This window comes from Gymnogyps californianus, chromosome 2, assembly GCF_018139145.2.
Source record: "Gymnogyps californianus isolate 813 chromosome 2, ASM1813914v2, whole genome shotgun sequence".
NCBI classification, from domain to species: domain Eukaryota; kingdom Metazoa; phylum Chordata; class Aves; order Accipitriformes; family Cathartidae; genus Gymnogyps; species Gymnogyps californianus.
Genome location: NC_059472.1, coordinates 152,044,334 through 152,060,962, shown reverse-complemented (window position 1 = coordinate 152,060,962; position 16,629 = coordinate 152,044,334). Strand labels below are relative to the sequence as shown.

Below are 16,629 nucleotides of genomic sequence, written 5' to 3'. Positions count from 1 at the left end.
CTATCCTGACAGTCAAAAACTAAACCTAGATCTGTGTGGGCCAGTGAAATTTGCATCTCTGCCTTTGGAAATCTGGATTTCCAGAAACTAAGCATTTTCTGCACGGAAACTTAGAAATCAAGTTTATAATTAGTGGCTGGGCTGATTCCTGGCTTTGTGCAGCTGACTTTAAGATTTTTCTCTCAGCGCAGTCTTTTTAGTATAAAAATCCTGCTCAGTCTGCTTTTTTCAATGAGTTATTCAGAGTGATATCCTACTGTAAAGCTTGTCACTCAGTTTGTTCTTTCTAACCTGTCTGTGTCTCAGATACTGTTTCACTGTAAATATTCTGTTCCTACGCTGCCTTCTCTGAGAGTATTCATTTTCCAGGTGGAGGTGTTGAAAAAGTTTTAGCCTTATTTGCTTTTAGAGATTTAGGTAATTTTAATTTTTTTTCTGTCTTTGAAGGTTGTGGGTCATCCAGGGAAAGAGCAATTTATTAAAGGGGGCTTTTGTTAATCACAGGGTACATAAATGTTCTGGCTGGTAAAAAGCCATGTCTTGCTTTATTTTTTTCCTGGCCTTTATGGCAAAAGGATTGGTTTTCTTGGGGTTTTTTCCCCACATTTTCTCCTTTATGTTTCTTTAGATTAAATGCTAGAAATCTTTCGTGAACATATTGAAAAGCATTGCGTCTGATTTGTACTTCCACAGGGACTGCGTTCAATGCAGAGCTTTCGATAAGGGAGAAAAGAAGGAAACATGTTCTCAGGAATGTATGCATTTCAACATGACACGGGTAGAAAGTCGAGACAAGTTGCCACAGCCCGGACAGCCTGATCCGTTGTCTCATTGCAAAGAGAAGGATGTTGATGACTGCTGGTTCTACTTCACATATTCTGTCAACTCAAATGGTGAAGCCAATGTCCATGTGGTAGAGACTCCAGGTATGAACATAACGTTGCCTACTCTCCCTTCGTCTTTGTTGTTAATTCATGCAATTGTTGTGTACTACAAAGTAACTCTGGTTGATTTGCGTGAGTTAGATGCATTTGGAAATAGGTACCTATTCCCTGAGTGAGAGTTGTGGATGTCTGGAACTTGAGTGGCTTTAGAAAAACATAAGTCTCTCTAGATCTAGTTTTTTCAAACCTTTAGGCTGACAGAAACAGGTTTTGTTTTTTAAAAACAAAAAGTCAATCAGATATGTATATTTGTTAAAGTATTTCATGTTTCCACTTGACGTACTTTGCAGGCTTGTTTTACCTGTCCTGTAGCAAGTCCTAGATATCTAAATTTTGATAATTTTTTTTGACTGGGCTTGTGCTACAGGTTAGAAACAATGGTGTCTGTGGGGTTTTGTTGCTTTTTTTCTCTCCCTTTTCTTAATAATATGGGATCAGTCTTACACAAAACACCAACAACACGAAATTGTGTACTGTGCTGCAAACTGCTTAAATTATTTCATGCTGGGAGCCTTTGCTTTTAGTTAACTGAGGTACTTTCAAGAATAGATCTGAAAAGCCTTTTGCTTTGTTAATCCTCAGTAGTCAACTGTCCTTGATTTCGTTCAATCTTCTGATACAAAAAAAGAGAAAATTCTATAGCTCAATCAGTAATTTAGCATTTATTTACCAAGAGTATTGTTAGTTTGAATCACTGGATGTTGCATCTAACAGTGCAAAAATTCTGGTTTTGTTCATTAGCAGTGTGTGGTCTCCTGATTTTTATAAGCCCGGTACAAAATACACACTTCACTTGTGTTGAAAGGTTTAGTGCTGTATTCTACTCAAGGAATTTTCGGAATTGATCATTTGGGTGATCATCACTTAATACAGATCAGTGGTTAGTGGCTCTTAGAAATAAATACCACTTCAATTCAGAATGTTTTAAAAATGTAGTCCAAACTATGGAGGAGAACCTTGAGCCCTGTCTTTTTAGGACAAGTCAACACGTGCCCTACACTTTTGGGGTCTGACCTTCATGGATAAACTTCTGTTGCCTTAGTTAAGAGCTGAATCAAGCCTTCATGCACCAGGAGGCACCTTAATTTTGTGCCATACAAGTGCTGAAGGAACAAGGTCTGTTCAGTAGAGCTGTATTTGGTGGAGCAGACACTTGTTTCTTACTGGTTCCCAAGGAATTCCTGTCATGTCCCTTCCCACTTCCCTCACGCCTGCAGAGGCAGCTACCGATATTAGGTGTCTGCAGTTTGGGGGGAAGCAGTGTTCCTATTGACAACACAGGAGTTGCATTTATTTGCTTCTGATTCCTTTAGTCTGTGCATTGAGCTCTGCAAAAGCCCTTGTTCAGCTTGTGATTATTGAGAATTTTATATTAATAGAAGAGTTGGGGTTTATTTTGGAGGATTATTATTTCTATGTCAGTCACCTTAAATCATTTTGCATCTGTACTACTCTTTTCAAATACGTAATTCACTTATTTTGAAAGCACATGATATTTTTATCCAAAGAAGATGTGTCTTTTTTAAAAGTTTTATTTCAGCAGAGATCAGTTCCCAAGATGAGGAAATATCCTTAAAAAAAAAAAATAAATCTCTCTCAGAAGCAAAGTTGTTATTTATCCCTATATATTAGCTACTAACAATAACAGCCATCTGAGGTAAAATGAGGAACACCCTTTTTCTGTAATGCTGTTGATAGAGTATGTGGGGACTGTTCTGCTAATCTGCAGTTGTACTCTAGCTGGTTTATTCCTCCAGCACCACCTTTGACTTGGAGCTCTTGCATGTTTAAAATACAATCACTGGTTATTTTACTCTAATACTCTAGATGAATAGCTTAAGGGGTTAGCAGTGTGTAGGCTTTATCATCGGAACATGAATTGTTCTATTGCTAAGATTAAACACAAATTAGAAGGATAAAAATAAGCTGGAATGTTACAGGATGTACACATTCCAAAACTTCCATTATTTGAAAGGAAAATAGTATTGGCATATCTCTGATACTCAAAATACTGGCTTCAGTACAAAATAAAATATTAAAAGCATCTGGATATGCATTACCTTTACCATTTTGTAAAATCATGCTTCCCTTGCTTTGTTCCTTAGAATGCCCCAGCGGCCCTGACATCATTCCCATTGTAGCTGGTGTGGTTGCTGGAATTGTTCTTATTGGACTTGCATTATTATTGATTTGGAAACTACTAATGATCATTCATGACAGAAGAGAATTTGCTAAATTTGAAAAGGAGAAGATGAACGCCAAGTGGGATACGGTAAGTCAAGAGGCTTTTATCTGTATAAAAGCTACGGTAGTTGAGGAAGAATAGAAGATTTTTGTTTACGTGCCTTAAATGTTTCAGATTGTATTCCTGCCTTTTGGCCTATGGAGGAACAGAAATATCTTTATTTTAAGCTGACTTTAAAACATGTTATGTGTTACCACTAGCGCAAAACAAAACAAAAAAAACCCAACAAAAACCCACACAACGGAAAAACCCAACCCTCTTTGAGAAGTACCACTTGGGTTAGAAAAGTGAGTAGTAACTTCAGTTGAAATAAAATTTCAGCGAGAAAATGTGATGGTGACAGAATAGTTCAGCTTTGCAGTTCTACCACATTTTACAACATCATTAAAATGTTTATTAGAAGATGAGAGTCACTTTTGTATAAAATGAAGAAGAAAATTTTACGCTTATGAAAGAGATCTTGTAAACACTCATACAGGTTTAGTTGGGAGATTTCAGTAACTGGTCACAAAATTGTGGCTGGTACTGGTTTGTGGAAATCTTCCCAGCCCCTTGTCAACAGAAAAGTATGCCAGAAAAACAAGCCTATGGTCTATAGGCTTAAACAGGCTGTAGGGTCGCTGCCTCTGGGGAATCTTAGGAACCTGCTAGTCAAAATCCCTTCACTACACTTCTGTAGAAGTCAACACCCACGTATGCTTGATAAGAAAATACTTTAAAAAAAATCTCCTAGGAAGTCTGTTGTTTTTATTTAAGAAAATTAATTAATTCTATGCTGGAAAAAAAATTACTAACACTTTTCTTTATATATAGCATGATTTTTTTCAGTGATAGTTGAGAATGTTACTTTTCTTTTTTTCCTGTTGAATTATTCGACATTCACCATTTCTTTTACTTCAGCAAGAAAATCCAATATACAAGAGCCCTATTAACAATTTCAAGAATCCAAACTATGGACGTAAAGCTGGTCTCTAAGTCTCAGTTTGTATCTTCTTTCATTTTCTTCCTTTTTTTTTCCTTTGCATGTCACTTCTCACTGTGTGTCACAGTCAGTTAATCACAGTTTGAGTCTTGCTCAGTTCATCTACTGCTGCTTTGATTCTGGGGTTTTAAAGAATGCAGCTTGAAAATCTTTAACTTGTTTTGACAGCAAGATTGCTTACTTACTAATACCACCAGTACTGGTTTTAAACTATTCCACAAGTGGGTTTGGGTTTTGGGGTTGTTTTTTTTTGGCGGATAAATGTGTGGCTATATAATACAACAGCTGTTAGGATTGAAGAAGCTCTTTGGATTGTGGAGAGACACAGCATTCAGCGGAGGGTTTGTCTTCTGTTTCCTCAAATCAGCAGTCAGTTTGCTTAAAGTTGATATGTTTGCAAAGCTAGTTTAGATACTCCTCAGATATCCCAGCCTATAAATATCACTGTTTTTATTAGAATAACTCTGGGAACATTGAGTAGCCTTACAGATTTTTCTTTTTCTTTAACTGCTTTGGCTTATTAACCTAGTATAGAACTAACCTGTATTTAAAGTGTGAAATGCATATACTCTACTGATTTTTATAATTAAATACGCATCTTATTTTTTCCATCCTTATTTCTATTGAAACTGGCACTATCACAGTCCTTGTAGCCCAGCCAGCTTGGGGGTCTCCATAGGAAAAACCACTAATATGAGAGGAGGAAATGTTCTTGTCCCCTCTAGATGCATTTCCCCCCACCATTTCTTAGTCCCTCCTAAACTCTGCCTGAACACCTCATTTCTGTTTGGAAATGCTGACTTCAGTTCTTTTCACACCCAACACGCAAGGAGAAACAGCAGTATCCAGAAGAGCAAGTCAGTAAACTAGAAGCGATGGATATGGAGATAGACCTTCTGTAGACTTTGAGGTTGCACTTTCTTGAATGCTTTAGGCATTCTCCTCCTTCCCTGGGATCCCCAGCTGCTGGGGAAGGAATGAGAAAGGGAGGATGAGATGGGGAATGGATGGCAGAAGAGCATTGAGAGGTAAGAAGTACAGAGATCAGATTAGAGGGCGGGGAATGAAGAAGTCGGGAAGGCAGCACATCCCTTTAAATATCCAAGGGCTTTTTTCAGGAGCCAGTGGAAGGGAAGGATCTGTATCTCTAACTTTTTTCTGTCTGCTGTCTCCCTTTTTCAGTGTTGCACTCAAAAGATTTTGTGAAAGAAAAATGAGGGGAGAAAGCAGGAATTAAGAGTATTTAAGCTCTTATCTGTCCTCACTGTGACAACAATTCCAAATACTTTGTCTGGCATTCTGAGCCCTTCCTTGATGAAATATACTTTCCTTTTCCCTTTGCAGTCATTACACTTTCCAGTGTGTCCAAAATTGATTGTAAAAATATTCATTTTGCTTGCCACACCGACCACATTCACCTCCTTTCCATTTTTGTTCTCAGAGTCGATTATTCTGGGGAGGAAATGGAGTTCTTGTTCCTTTCTAACCTTTCACATAATCCATCTGGTTAAGTCTCTGTTACCTTCTCTTCTGCTATTCACTTAATTGTGTACTTTCTGTTGCATGCAGGACAAGCATCTAACAAACCATACGGTGTGTAACTTCCATGCTATGCTCTCATTCTCCACCCCATGACTCTTTCAGGATCTAATGTCCTTAGTGCTGCCATTTCTCCTCAAAATGTACTTGCAGAAAGCTTTCCTCTTGTGTAAATGGAGGGATTGACTTCTGCCTTTTTGTTTCACTCACTGCGAAGATTAAAAGTATGAAAGAGTGTGGGTTTTTAAACATTACTTTATCATTTTTGGTATTCATAGAAATATCAGAACTTTGCGGAGAGAGGGAGGTGGGTTTAGCTTTACTGGCCACCGAAAAGAACGAGATCAGTATTGGCAGAATAGGTGAGCCACAGGAAGTAAAAGAAGAAAATCCTCCTTTCCCCTATAACTAAGATTTTCTGGGGTTTTTAGATCGTTGAAGTAACCTTTCATTTAGGTGAAGGAGTTGTCTTGTATTGCCAAGGCAAGAAAGTCATCTGAAATCCCGTTACAAGAAAATTACACTGCAGTAGGTTCCCTCCAGGTGTATACGTATACAATAAAATCAACTGCGTGCAGTTTGTGTGACCCTTCCCCCTCTTCCACAGCAGTCATGCACACACGTGGGCTTGGTTACTGCAGTGAGTAAACTGCAGCACCACGAAGCTTGTCATGGACCGGGTGCCTCAATACTTCACCAGTCCTGGTCCGTGATGTTGTGAATGATTTCTCGGCACGGTATCCGTGCAGTTGATGCTCAAGCCAGCTAGGTTGAACCGAGTTCAATTTGTCCTTGGCCTGCAGCATAGCTACTGTCTTAGTGTCCTTTCACCGCTGTCAGGCCTTACTGTCTTCGCTGCCTGTCTGGTTTAGATTTGTGCCATTAAAAGAGCATTTCCTTACTAGCAGGCTAGCTGCTTTCCTCTAGTCTTCCAGTCATGGTGGATGACGCCCTCTGTCGTCTGTGTCGCCCTTAACCTTGGTCTTTGCTTCACCCTCTGATGCAACTGCTGTATTTATGGGTTGACAGATGACTCATTTTATATTACTGTAAAATAATGATGGATATTCATGAGAGTTGAAAATAGTAAGAACCATCTCTTGAACAATGTATGTGGATCAGTTTAAATATTCTAGAGTGCAGTTTCTTGCAGTGACTTAGGACTTAAACCCACTATAAAGGTAGCTTAAGTGAGTGTTGGAACAGTAAGTCCATGGAGAAAAAAGGAATAAGAAGGTTAATCAAACATCCTATATAATAGGTTCATCTTTATGCAACACTAGACTGAACTGTTACCCTCTGAACAGCCCAGTCTAGTTGAAAATTAATACTGTTGCAAGAACATAGCTCTTTATTCTCTGCTGAAGGTACTTTTTAAAAATACCTCCATCTTTATTTTAATGTATTTCACTTGATCTTGTATATAGTTATTGTTTGTTGATTTCTATTTTGGTTTAAGTGTGCATGGTGTTTTCATTTATAGGGGCATGTGGCAAACGTGTTTTCCCTAACTTTGCATGCTTAAACCAGTGTATTCTCTGCAGTGGCGTAAAGAAAACGGGTTTATTTAAAAACAATAGTATTTGTCTAAGGCGACAAGTTTGGAATACCATGTTTTAGTGGCCAGTTAAAAATCTGGAATGCTGCTGATCTCTGAAAGTTCATACCGTGTGCCAGCTGTGAGGGGCCCTAAGCGAGGCGAGAGTCGTGTTGGACTAGTGGACATTTATTTACTACTTCCATGTTAGTTTTAATGATAAGCCAGGGCTGAGACACGGTGATCGAGTATGGCTGGAAAGGCCAGGGCTGTCGCTGCCTGTCTAACAGAAGATAGCAGGGAAGGAATTGCAAATCCATTGGGCACCTATGTTGCAGTTATAGGCAGTAGAGCCTCAAGAGCCATTTAGCTGATCAAAGGTAAGGTTGGGCTAAGCTGAATAGTTCTGTGTGTTGACTAAATCTCCATTATTTGTGATGGGAACCGAGACACTCAGCTAACACAGGGAGACACCTAGTTAAGTGCCTTACTCAGTGACCTAAATCCCACTGTGTGCTTCTGAGAGTTCTCGGGAACATAAAGTGGTAGTACAAGGGAAGACAGTACAGTGTTTCAATCTCTTTGTAAATAGAGTTTCTGCTAAATAAAGAGCATTTAAATTTCAAATTCTGATTTCTCTTGAAAAAGCGTTATAGTAAAAAATTTACAGTCTTATTATGCAAATTGCATTTTAAACCTGATTCCAAGTTCAAATTAATTGTATGAGCAGCACCCTGCAAATTTCCAAGTTTTAGTCCTGACCTTTAAACCAATTCCTACACTATCTGAAAGAAGCTATCTCTCTTTTAAAAACGAGAAAATGTAAACATATACCTCCCTGTATGTGCTGGGGGTAGTCTGTTTGTACAATGTTGAAGGTCAAAAGCACAGTATAACAAGTATTACGTAATGCCTTGCCATTGAAAAGCTGTGCAGTATCTTCTAGTCTGCATATGATACAGCCTATTAAGCTTACAGACTTTCTCAGCATCATAAACTTTACTGATCTATATTTATATTTTTAAGAATTCTCCTAAAACTTGTCGAGGAAACAAACAACGTACATTGCCAAGAACTTTGAGGCATAATGAGATACTTCAGTTACAGATTAAATCCCTCATCCCTGGATGTTTTTCCAGTTTCATTTATGTCTTACTATTGCAAAGCTTTTTATTAAAAATATTGGGAGGGGGGGTAATTTTGCATCGATTAATTTGTCTGGCTGAGAACTAGCCACAACACTGTATTTCCATGATTAAAAAAAAAAAATCTTAACTCCTCATCCCTGTCCAAACCAGTAGCTGATGTACTTTTAATCAAGACAGAGTTTGCCTGGGAACTGATAGAAGGGTCTTCTGCTGTTACTATGTATTTGTGAAGCATAGCCAGCACCGGACACCTAGTTCCTCGTTCACCTCAAGCCAGATGACATCGACTCAGATCTTGAGAAGAGTGACCAGAGAACCTTGACTTCCATTGTCCAGCAATCCAGGTTCTGGCTGGACTTGAGAGACTAGGCTGGAGTCTCTCAGGTCTTGGCGGGCTTGGATGTGCCTCATTGCTCTTTGCACGTAGAGAAGCTGGCTTCAAGGAGAAACACCCTTTTTCTGTGAAAGGAACCATGACAGAAAGGCCGTACACCAGCTAAATGGTCTACCTTAGCAGCAGCTACTGTTGTTGGGGTAGACCAGTTACTTGCACCATACCAGGTCTCGCAAATAGAAAGCAACAAACTTCCCAGGAATCGTGATATGAAAATTTCACACCAAGTTGGTTTCTTGCTTGCCTTGTCACCTTTTGGCACATCCTGTGGTATTCCCAGTTGATTTTCCAGGTTTATGACCCTGAAAAACAGACACACCTGGTGTTTGTGTGTCTAGGGGAAGGATTTCCTTCAATTGACTGTAGGAAAAATAGTTTTAACCTGAAATATTTTAAGTGCTGTGTAATTTAATAGAGTAGAATTGAATTAATATGGTTATATAGGCCACCTCAGATTGGGGGGAACTTGAAAGGGAGAGAGATTCCCTTACTGCTGATGAAGGCCAGGTACGGTTCTGGCCAGAACTGCACTCAGGCTGACATCTGCACTGTACTGAATTTCCTCGGGAATTATTTGTGTATGCACAGAAGAGCTTCATACTGGTAAACAACATTTATTTAGGTTGAAGTTCAGGTTGTGATAAGAGCACACAGTACTGCAGATCCAGGCTGTGTCGGTAGAGTCCTAGCGGTAGCCCTTTCTCCTACTAAGATTTATCTATTCATTTTGAGTTCAAGCTGTTCATCTTAGGTGTGCAAGGATGCCATAAATGGAGTGAGATTTACTGAGATGAAAGGAAACCTAGGAACAAAGGAAGCTTAGAATAAGCTTAATTTAGATGTTTTCAAATCTCCGCAGGAGAGATGTAAGCGGTTGTTCTGTAGGCATTTCTCATATCAGTAGAAATAACGTTTTTGTTACAGCATTTGCATCAGTGCAGAAGTTGCCTAGTTTTAACTGTGCATTTTGCGCATATAGGGGTTGGGGGGACCTGCAGGAATAAAATGAGAATGACGAGTACTGAGTGTTCAATATAAATACTGACTGTGTATTATCAAAATACTACAAGCCTTTCCACTTTGTTTCTAGAATTAAAATCTAATACCAGATAAGCTGTTTTAATATTTATTATAGCAGAGTGTGGTCTGGGGTCAGTCATGGTTTCAAACAACGTTGTTTACAGTTCTGTTATTCTTTAAAAAAGATCATGGGCTGCAGACCCCCGAGTTGGTGGCTCAGCCCTGAGGTGACCAGACGAGGTTCAGCCGCTCTGAAGGAAATCTGTGGTGTAAACCGAACAGGATCGTGCCCTAACCCTTTGCTTTATTAGCTGAGCATGCCTTTGTTCAAGTTGCTAGAGGGAAAACTAGTTTGACTTAAGCTGTTTGTGTGTACAAACAAAACATTAATGGGTAATTTCTGAAGCTAATTTCTTAGGCTAATTTTTACACTTCTTGCAAACAGTGCTTTTTTCATCTCTTTAAATGTTAATATAAATATTTTTCTTTTTCTAGGGTGAAAATCCTATTTACAAGAGTGCAGTGACAACTGTGGTCAATCCTAAATATGAGGGAAAATGAACACTGCTTGTATAACTTCACAACACTGTATGCAGCATAGCAATTTTTGTAGTCACAGTAAGATAGATTTAGGGCAAACTGCAGTGATTTTACTAATTCATTACATAGAGGTTTGTTTTCCTGTGCAGGTTTTGAAAATGTACCATATGTAATTTTTTATTTTTATTTTTATTTTTTTTGCAAATAAAAGTAATCAGTGCCAGAGGTCTGACAAAAAAACTTGAGACTGTGTAGCCTAGTCAGCTAAGGTCACATGGTGCCTTTTTGACCTTTTCCACTCCCGTGCTGTGAATCTAGGTCTTCTGCAGGGTGCGATACTGCTGTGGCATGACTGGGAGGGAAATGGTTAAAGCAATCAGCATGACGGCTCTGCCTAGCCATTTAGCATTAAACTTTTTAGCTTTACAGGGAAATCAGGGCTTGAGTTTGCAGATACAGTTAAACTCATGTAGCATGGAGCTGGTGGTTAATTTGGTCTTCTACTTGCTAGACATACGATGAAGTATATGGTAAGTTGAGTAAGTTGGAAGTGAGCAGTGTAGAAGACTGAAAAGTGCGTGCATACTTATGTTTAATTTTTAAGTTGCTTATTGGCAGGTTGTGGTTAAAATGAAAAGGTTTGAGAAGAATGTTAAGAAGGAAAAAATAGCTTTAAAACACGTGCCATTACTGAAAAAGTTGCTGACTGGTAACTTGCATAGTTTTTCTTTGTAAATTCAAGCCCTGGGTGGCAGTATCATGAAGCACCTTACCAAGACATCCTCAAAACACATAAGGGCCTTACGTCATACTGTGTCTTTATTCTGTAATGTTTCCTTGGTTTAAAGCCTGGTGCTTTGTCACCCTTCTAATCTTTTTAACGTATTTGGTTGCGATTCTTTTTGTAATATTTTTGTATCAACACAAGCTTTTTTTCCTTTTTTTTTTGAGCAGTCTTAGCTGTAAATTTGCGTTTACCCTGTAGCTAAGATTGCATAGTTTGTCATGTGACGAGTCACACATCATTCTTGACATGTGCCATGTATATTTGCCTTTGACCATTCAAACTGCATCATAGTCATATTCTTGTTTTAAGTGCCTTTTTATTTTAACAGATGTTCACTTTTTACAGTGCTATTACTGAAGTTATTTATTAAATAAAAGTACCGTAAAATACTTAAATCTCGTCTCTTTATCTTGTAGAAGTTGATACTATTCAAAAAAACTGAGAACTGTCTGGGCAAGAGGTAATAGACATTGTAATAATACCAAATACATGCTTTAGATCAAATGTGAGAAAAGTTAAGCAGAAGTGATCACGGGTAGCAAACGTTAGCTGTTGTATGAAATGCGCAAAGGCCAGGGAGCAGCCCAGTGCTCCCTGTTCCCTACAGTGGCCATTTGATGTAAAGCCCCAGGCTTTCATTTGCATGTGTGCTAAAGAAGTTCTGTAGTTTAACAACTGTTCTAGCAAATGGGCTATTTCACTAATATTGTTTCACCACAGACGGCAAATGAGAAAAATTACTGCATTTGGTAGGGAAACAAAGTCTTACAAATTTTTATAAGGGTATCATGTTCTAGATAGATAATCAAAACCACTTTGTAATTAAATACATTCCTAAAGTGTATTCATGGAATCTGTATGATTCTTTCGGGTTGTTTAACTGTTGGCGCTTCAGGTTATCCTGAGAAGCTGTGGGGATCCGTTCTAAAAGTCCCTTTTCACCTCCATCTGAGGGCAGGAGGAGCCTGGTTTCCATGAAGTGGGAGGGGGGCATCGAGGGAGAGGCTGGGCGGTGTGTGTGTGTGTCTGTCTCCATCTCTCTCTGAGGGAAGCAACTGGAGACAAGGGGATCGATCCAAGGGCCAGTCACAAGGTAGACTTGGTTGTCTAAGGCCAGTTACTGGAGGGACCCATGGGGTGGTGGGTGGGCGTATGTTGGTGTGCACAAGGCGGGGAGGTTTGCAGCAACCGCTGGAGCAGGGCCGGCACAGGGGGAGCAGCAGGGGAGAGCGGAGATCCAGGGGGCAGCTGCTGGACAGACCGAGTGTCTAAGCCCAGCCGCGGGAGGGAAGGGCGCTGTAGGTGTCTGTATTTCCCACTCGTGGGCCTTCATTCTGATCAGCTGGAAAGGCGAAGGGGAGGAGGCCGTTGGTCCTCTTCATATTTCCAGTGCTGTTTCCTGTCTGTGGTGCTCTGTGTGCATGTATGTATGTACTGTGTACATGTTTTGTGTGTGTGCGTGCCTGCATGTGCTTACTGGCTATACATGCTTCGGCTCACTACGGGTTGGACCTGGGGACACGGAGCTGCTGCAGCCTTGCTTCTCTTGGGCTACCGGATTTGGCAACAGGTACATTTTCTGATGGTTGGTGCAAACGGGAGCAAACTCACAGATGGGAAGAAGCTGCACGATAATTTAGCCTGCTGTCCTTCATAACGAAGTCCACAGTCCTGCTCTGGATTAGTTCTTACATCATGAATGCTCACTCTTGTATTGCCTTTCCAACTAAGGGAACCAAAACAGCCTGAGACTGCCATCTAACCTGACCACAAGATGATAAGCCAGTGGGAGCTGCCCCCGTATGTACAGCTCGTGTGGTCTGTGCCTCCTGATCCTGACTTTACAGATTGCGACTTGACTGTGGCCACGATGGATGAGATTTTATGTTGGACGTTTGAGTACTTGCCTCCCTTCCTACTGCTTTGGTCACTTCCCCAACAATACCAAGGATTTTCAATAGCTCCATAAGAAAAGATGCAGAAATTTCTTCCAAACACATCCTGTATTACTTGTCCATGGAAACTGTCCTCATTGGAGACAAGGCAGCTTAAACAGACAGGATAATTTCTGACCTTTATGGCTGTTGGTTTTTCAATATTCTAGAAAGATTAATCCCAAATTTCTGTTTCAGACTGTATCGAAGTCCCCTTCAGATCTGTCTTTTTACCTCTCGGTCTTTCCCAGACTGCACAGAACACTGGAATCCTGAACTAATCAGAATTCATGTCACACAGGTACCAGGGTGCTGAGCTTTAGGAACCCTGATCCCTATACAGCATTACCAGTCCTCCTAAATTAAGCAAATTTTTAATTGTGTGTATTAACCTGGTTCTGTCCACTCATCTATGTTATATGTTCTGCAGTTTCCTCAAGGAGTCTGGTTTCACAATGCTTTTGTGGCTCGGTAGATGACTTTTTCACAGAGATGCTCCTGAAGGCTTTCAATTCAAGTGGCCTGTTAAGGAGAGCTTTTTTTAAAACCCTTGTTTAAACTGGGTTTGCAGTAGCCACTTCCAGCCAGATGGAAGCTGCTTAGTATCTCCAAGTGAACAGTTGCTTAAATGAGAGAGAACAGCTGCCATCCTACAGTATCAGATTCAAGATACTATAAGTGTCACAGAATGTATGATTTGCTTTAAAGCAGGATTGGATGCTCCAGCTAAGAGAGATGGTGTAGTTCAAATATGATAAAATTTAAGTGCTGGAAAACAGAAGTAGTTGTGAATCCTTCCTGGCTTATAAATACTGACCTCAGCTACTTACCCGGAATTCTGCAAGTTGCTGAAGCAGTGAACTCTTACTAAAATACCAACAGATGCATAGACTCAAAAGACTGTGATCCCACAAGCCAGATATAAGATCCCAGTAGTGTATCTGTTAAAAGACTTACAGTTAATATAACCATAGTCTAGCTATCCTTAATCCATCACTTTCCCTGATTCCTATCCAGTAACTAAAGAGCTAAGCTAGAATTACTTTATGGCAGTTGTTAATAAAGTTTCTTATCCTGGATTGAAACTATAACAGTGACAAAAAAATACATGTCAGCTAAAGAAAATAATTCTCTGTAATCACGTAGTTTATAAAGTAACATCCATGAACTAACTTTGCCACAGTATGTTGAGCCTCTTGCCTTAAACTACCCCTAGGCTGCTTGGAAGCCTAGTCTAGAGCACAAACTGAAACGGCCTCTTAGCAGTCTTGAGCACCTATATACGAAGAAATCTAGACTGATAAATATATGCTTCCCTTGGCATTCTCATGTTTTTCTTTCCTTTTCTGCACAATTGCACTGCTCTACAATATGACCATTTTTTCCATAACACATACAAATTCATTCTCAAAGGAACTCAGAATGTGAATAGGAAAAAAAAAAGAAAAGTGTTTCTAAGTAAAACTTTTATTTACTAAAGCTTTGGTATTGATCAAGTAGAAGCGGTGAAAGAGTATGCCCTAGCTACAAAGTTCTACTATTTAGAACTTCTATTTATTTCTTTCTGAAAAAACAGAATTGCTGCCAAAGCAGTTATCTAGCAGAAAGAAAATATTTATAAGCAACTGTGAATACAAGTACCAGAAACAGAGTGCTGCAAAGTAATTCAAGTGATTGTTCATTAATGATAATAAATACATTAACCCCCATCTCATTAAAATGGATAAATTGCAGCTAGAAGAAAACATTGTAGGGCATAATTTTAAATAACTTGAGAATACCTGGGTTAAATATTAATTTTAAAAGAATTTTGAAGGCAGGTTTTTTAAAAAGAACATATTCATAGTAAACTGAAGAGTTTCATACAGATCAATGTAAGAAATAGCTTCTAAAATACAGAGAAATAAAAAAGTAAGTCTCAAATACTCTGTCAATGGAAAATCATCAGAAATACTGTATTTGTCCTTCATACGACAGCTATATGAACTGTCTCACCTTGCTTTAACACTGCATTACACAAAACATAAACCAAGTATTTTTATCCACAGGAGATTTAAAAGTACTATATTGTAGATTCTCTGCTATATGAAATTTCAAACTCTTGGTTCCATGCCTAATTTTACATACACAATTAGGATTGCCAAAGCAGATATTAATACACACTTAAAATTTAATCTCACTTTTAAGTGATTTAAAGGGCAAGACTTCTGTTATCAATGTCTTGCACTGCAAACTATTGAATATTCTTTTACATATGTGATATTTTTTCTTGCTATTTGAAAGTTCCAAGCTGCATCTTCTTATCAAGATATTAATTACCAGTTAAAGCTGTCTCACTGCAAAGAATGAGCCAACGCTGCAGACAGAAGCGTAGATTACTCTTCATATATACTAGGTATTGTGGATCAGCCTCTACTACATCTATTGACCACAGCCTGCTTTTTTCCTTTGCTCTCTGTATCCTGAGGACGTGATGTACCAAAGGAGAGGATGGAGCTTGTACCTGGCACTGCTGGCAGCAAGGTATGTCGGCCAGTGTTTGCAACGGGGTGAATGTAGAGAAGCAAAGTTTCAGAGCAAGGAATGAATGCGAGTGATCAGGAGAACGCCTGAGGTATGAGAGCAGCGCAGAGGAAGGGCAGGCAGGGGAAGAAGGAGCCAGAGCCCCTGTGAAAGAAAGGGAAATCCACCTGTTTTCCTTAAGTCACCCACACTCCTCCATCCACACGTTTGCTTTCATATCCTTACTACTAAGTTAGTTACTTTGCAATTACCAATGAATCTGTCTGTGATTAAATGGCTTGTTGTCACATTCTCAACTTTTGGCAAGCTCTTTTGCAAAAATAGATTTTCTTCTATTTCAGCAATCAAAATTTCTCCTTTCCTGATGAGTTCATCATGAGTTCTCCTATAGAAAGTGGATGATTTTGGTGTGTATCTCAGAAAAAATTTACAGAGCAGCCCAATAAAATGAAAACTGAGATACAGAACATGGAAAAGAAATGTTTGTATTTCCTCAACAACACTATCATGGCAATACAGAACAGTCAATATAGATTAATCAAACCATTGCATTTCATTAGATAAAGTAATTATGTGTTGTAAAAAAAAATTGAAAATGAATGAACTATTTATTTTTTCTTATCTATTATTTTATTTCCCTTTTACGTTAGCACAGGGCAAAGACAAAATAAGTGTGTATCTGAAGTGTCATAGATTTTATTCTAGAAATATTTCCTAACCAAAGCACAGTCATGGCTTTTTTCCAAGTAAGGAATACAGACTCGGGATCAAGACCTACTTCAGAGTCCCATATTAAAAAAAGGCATCAAAGACCAGTAAGTCAGATCGAACGCATCCATTCTTCTGAACAAGTGGTAGTCTAAGAAGTAAGATGGGGTAAGGGGTAGAATTCCTGTGCTTTTAATGAGGGTGCTGACATAGCATAACAGGCGTATGAGAAACTCTGAAAGGATGGTAATTGATAGGATATTATAATTGCAAGACTGATAAAAGTCAAACCATCTACTACGATAATGCCTAATTTCAAAAGTGGAAA

General features: G+C 39.1%; 1 protein-coding gene across 2 annotated transcripts in view; it reads left to right on the top strand.

The window, feature by feature from the left end:
• ITGB1 (integrin subunit beta 1) overlaps positions 1-11,531 on the top strand; it is a 47,411-nt gene extending 35,880 nt beyond the window's left edge. For both annotated transcript variants that reach the window (XM_050915726.1, XM_050915725.1), the window contains 3 exons: positions 694-926; positions 3,050-3,216; positions 10,305-11,531. In XM_050915726.1, the coding sequence (XP_050771683.1) occupies positions 694-926; positions 3,050-3,216; positions 10,305-10,370 (466 nt within the window). In that variant the 3' untranslated portion in view covers positions 10,371-11,531. The remainder of the gene's footprint in view (positions 1-693; positions 927-3,049; positions 3,217-10,304) is intronic.
• The last annotated feature ends 5,098 nt before the right edge of the window (positions 11,532-16,629 follow it).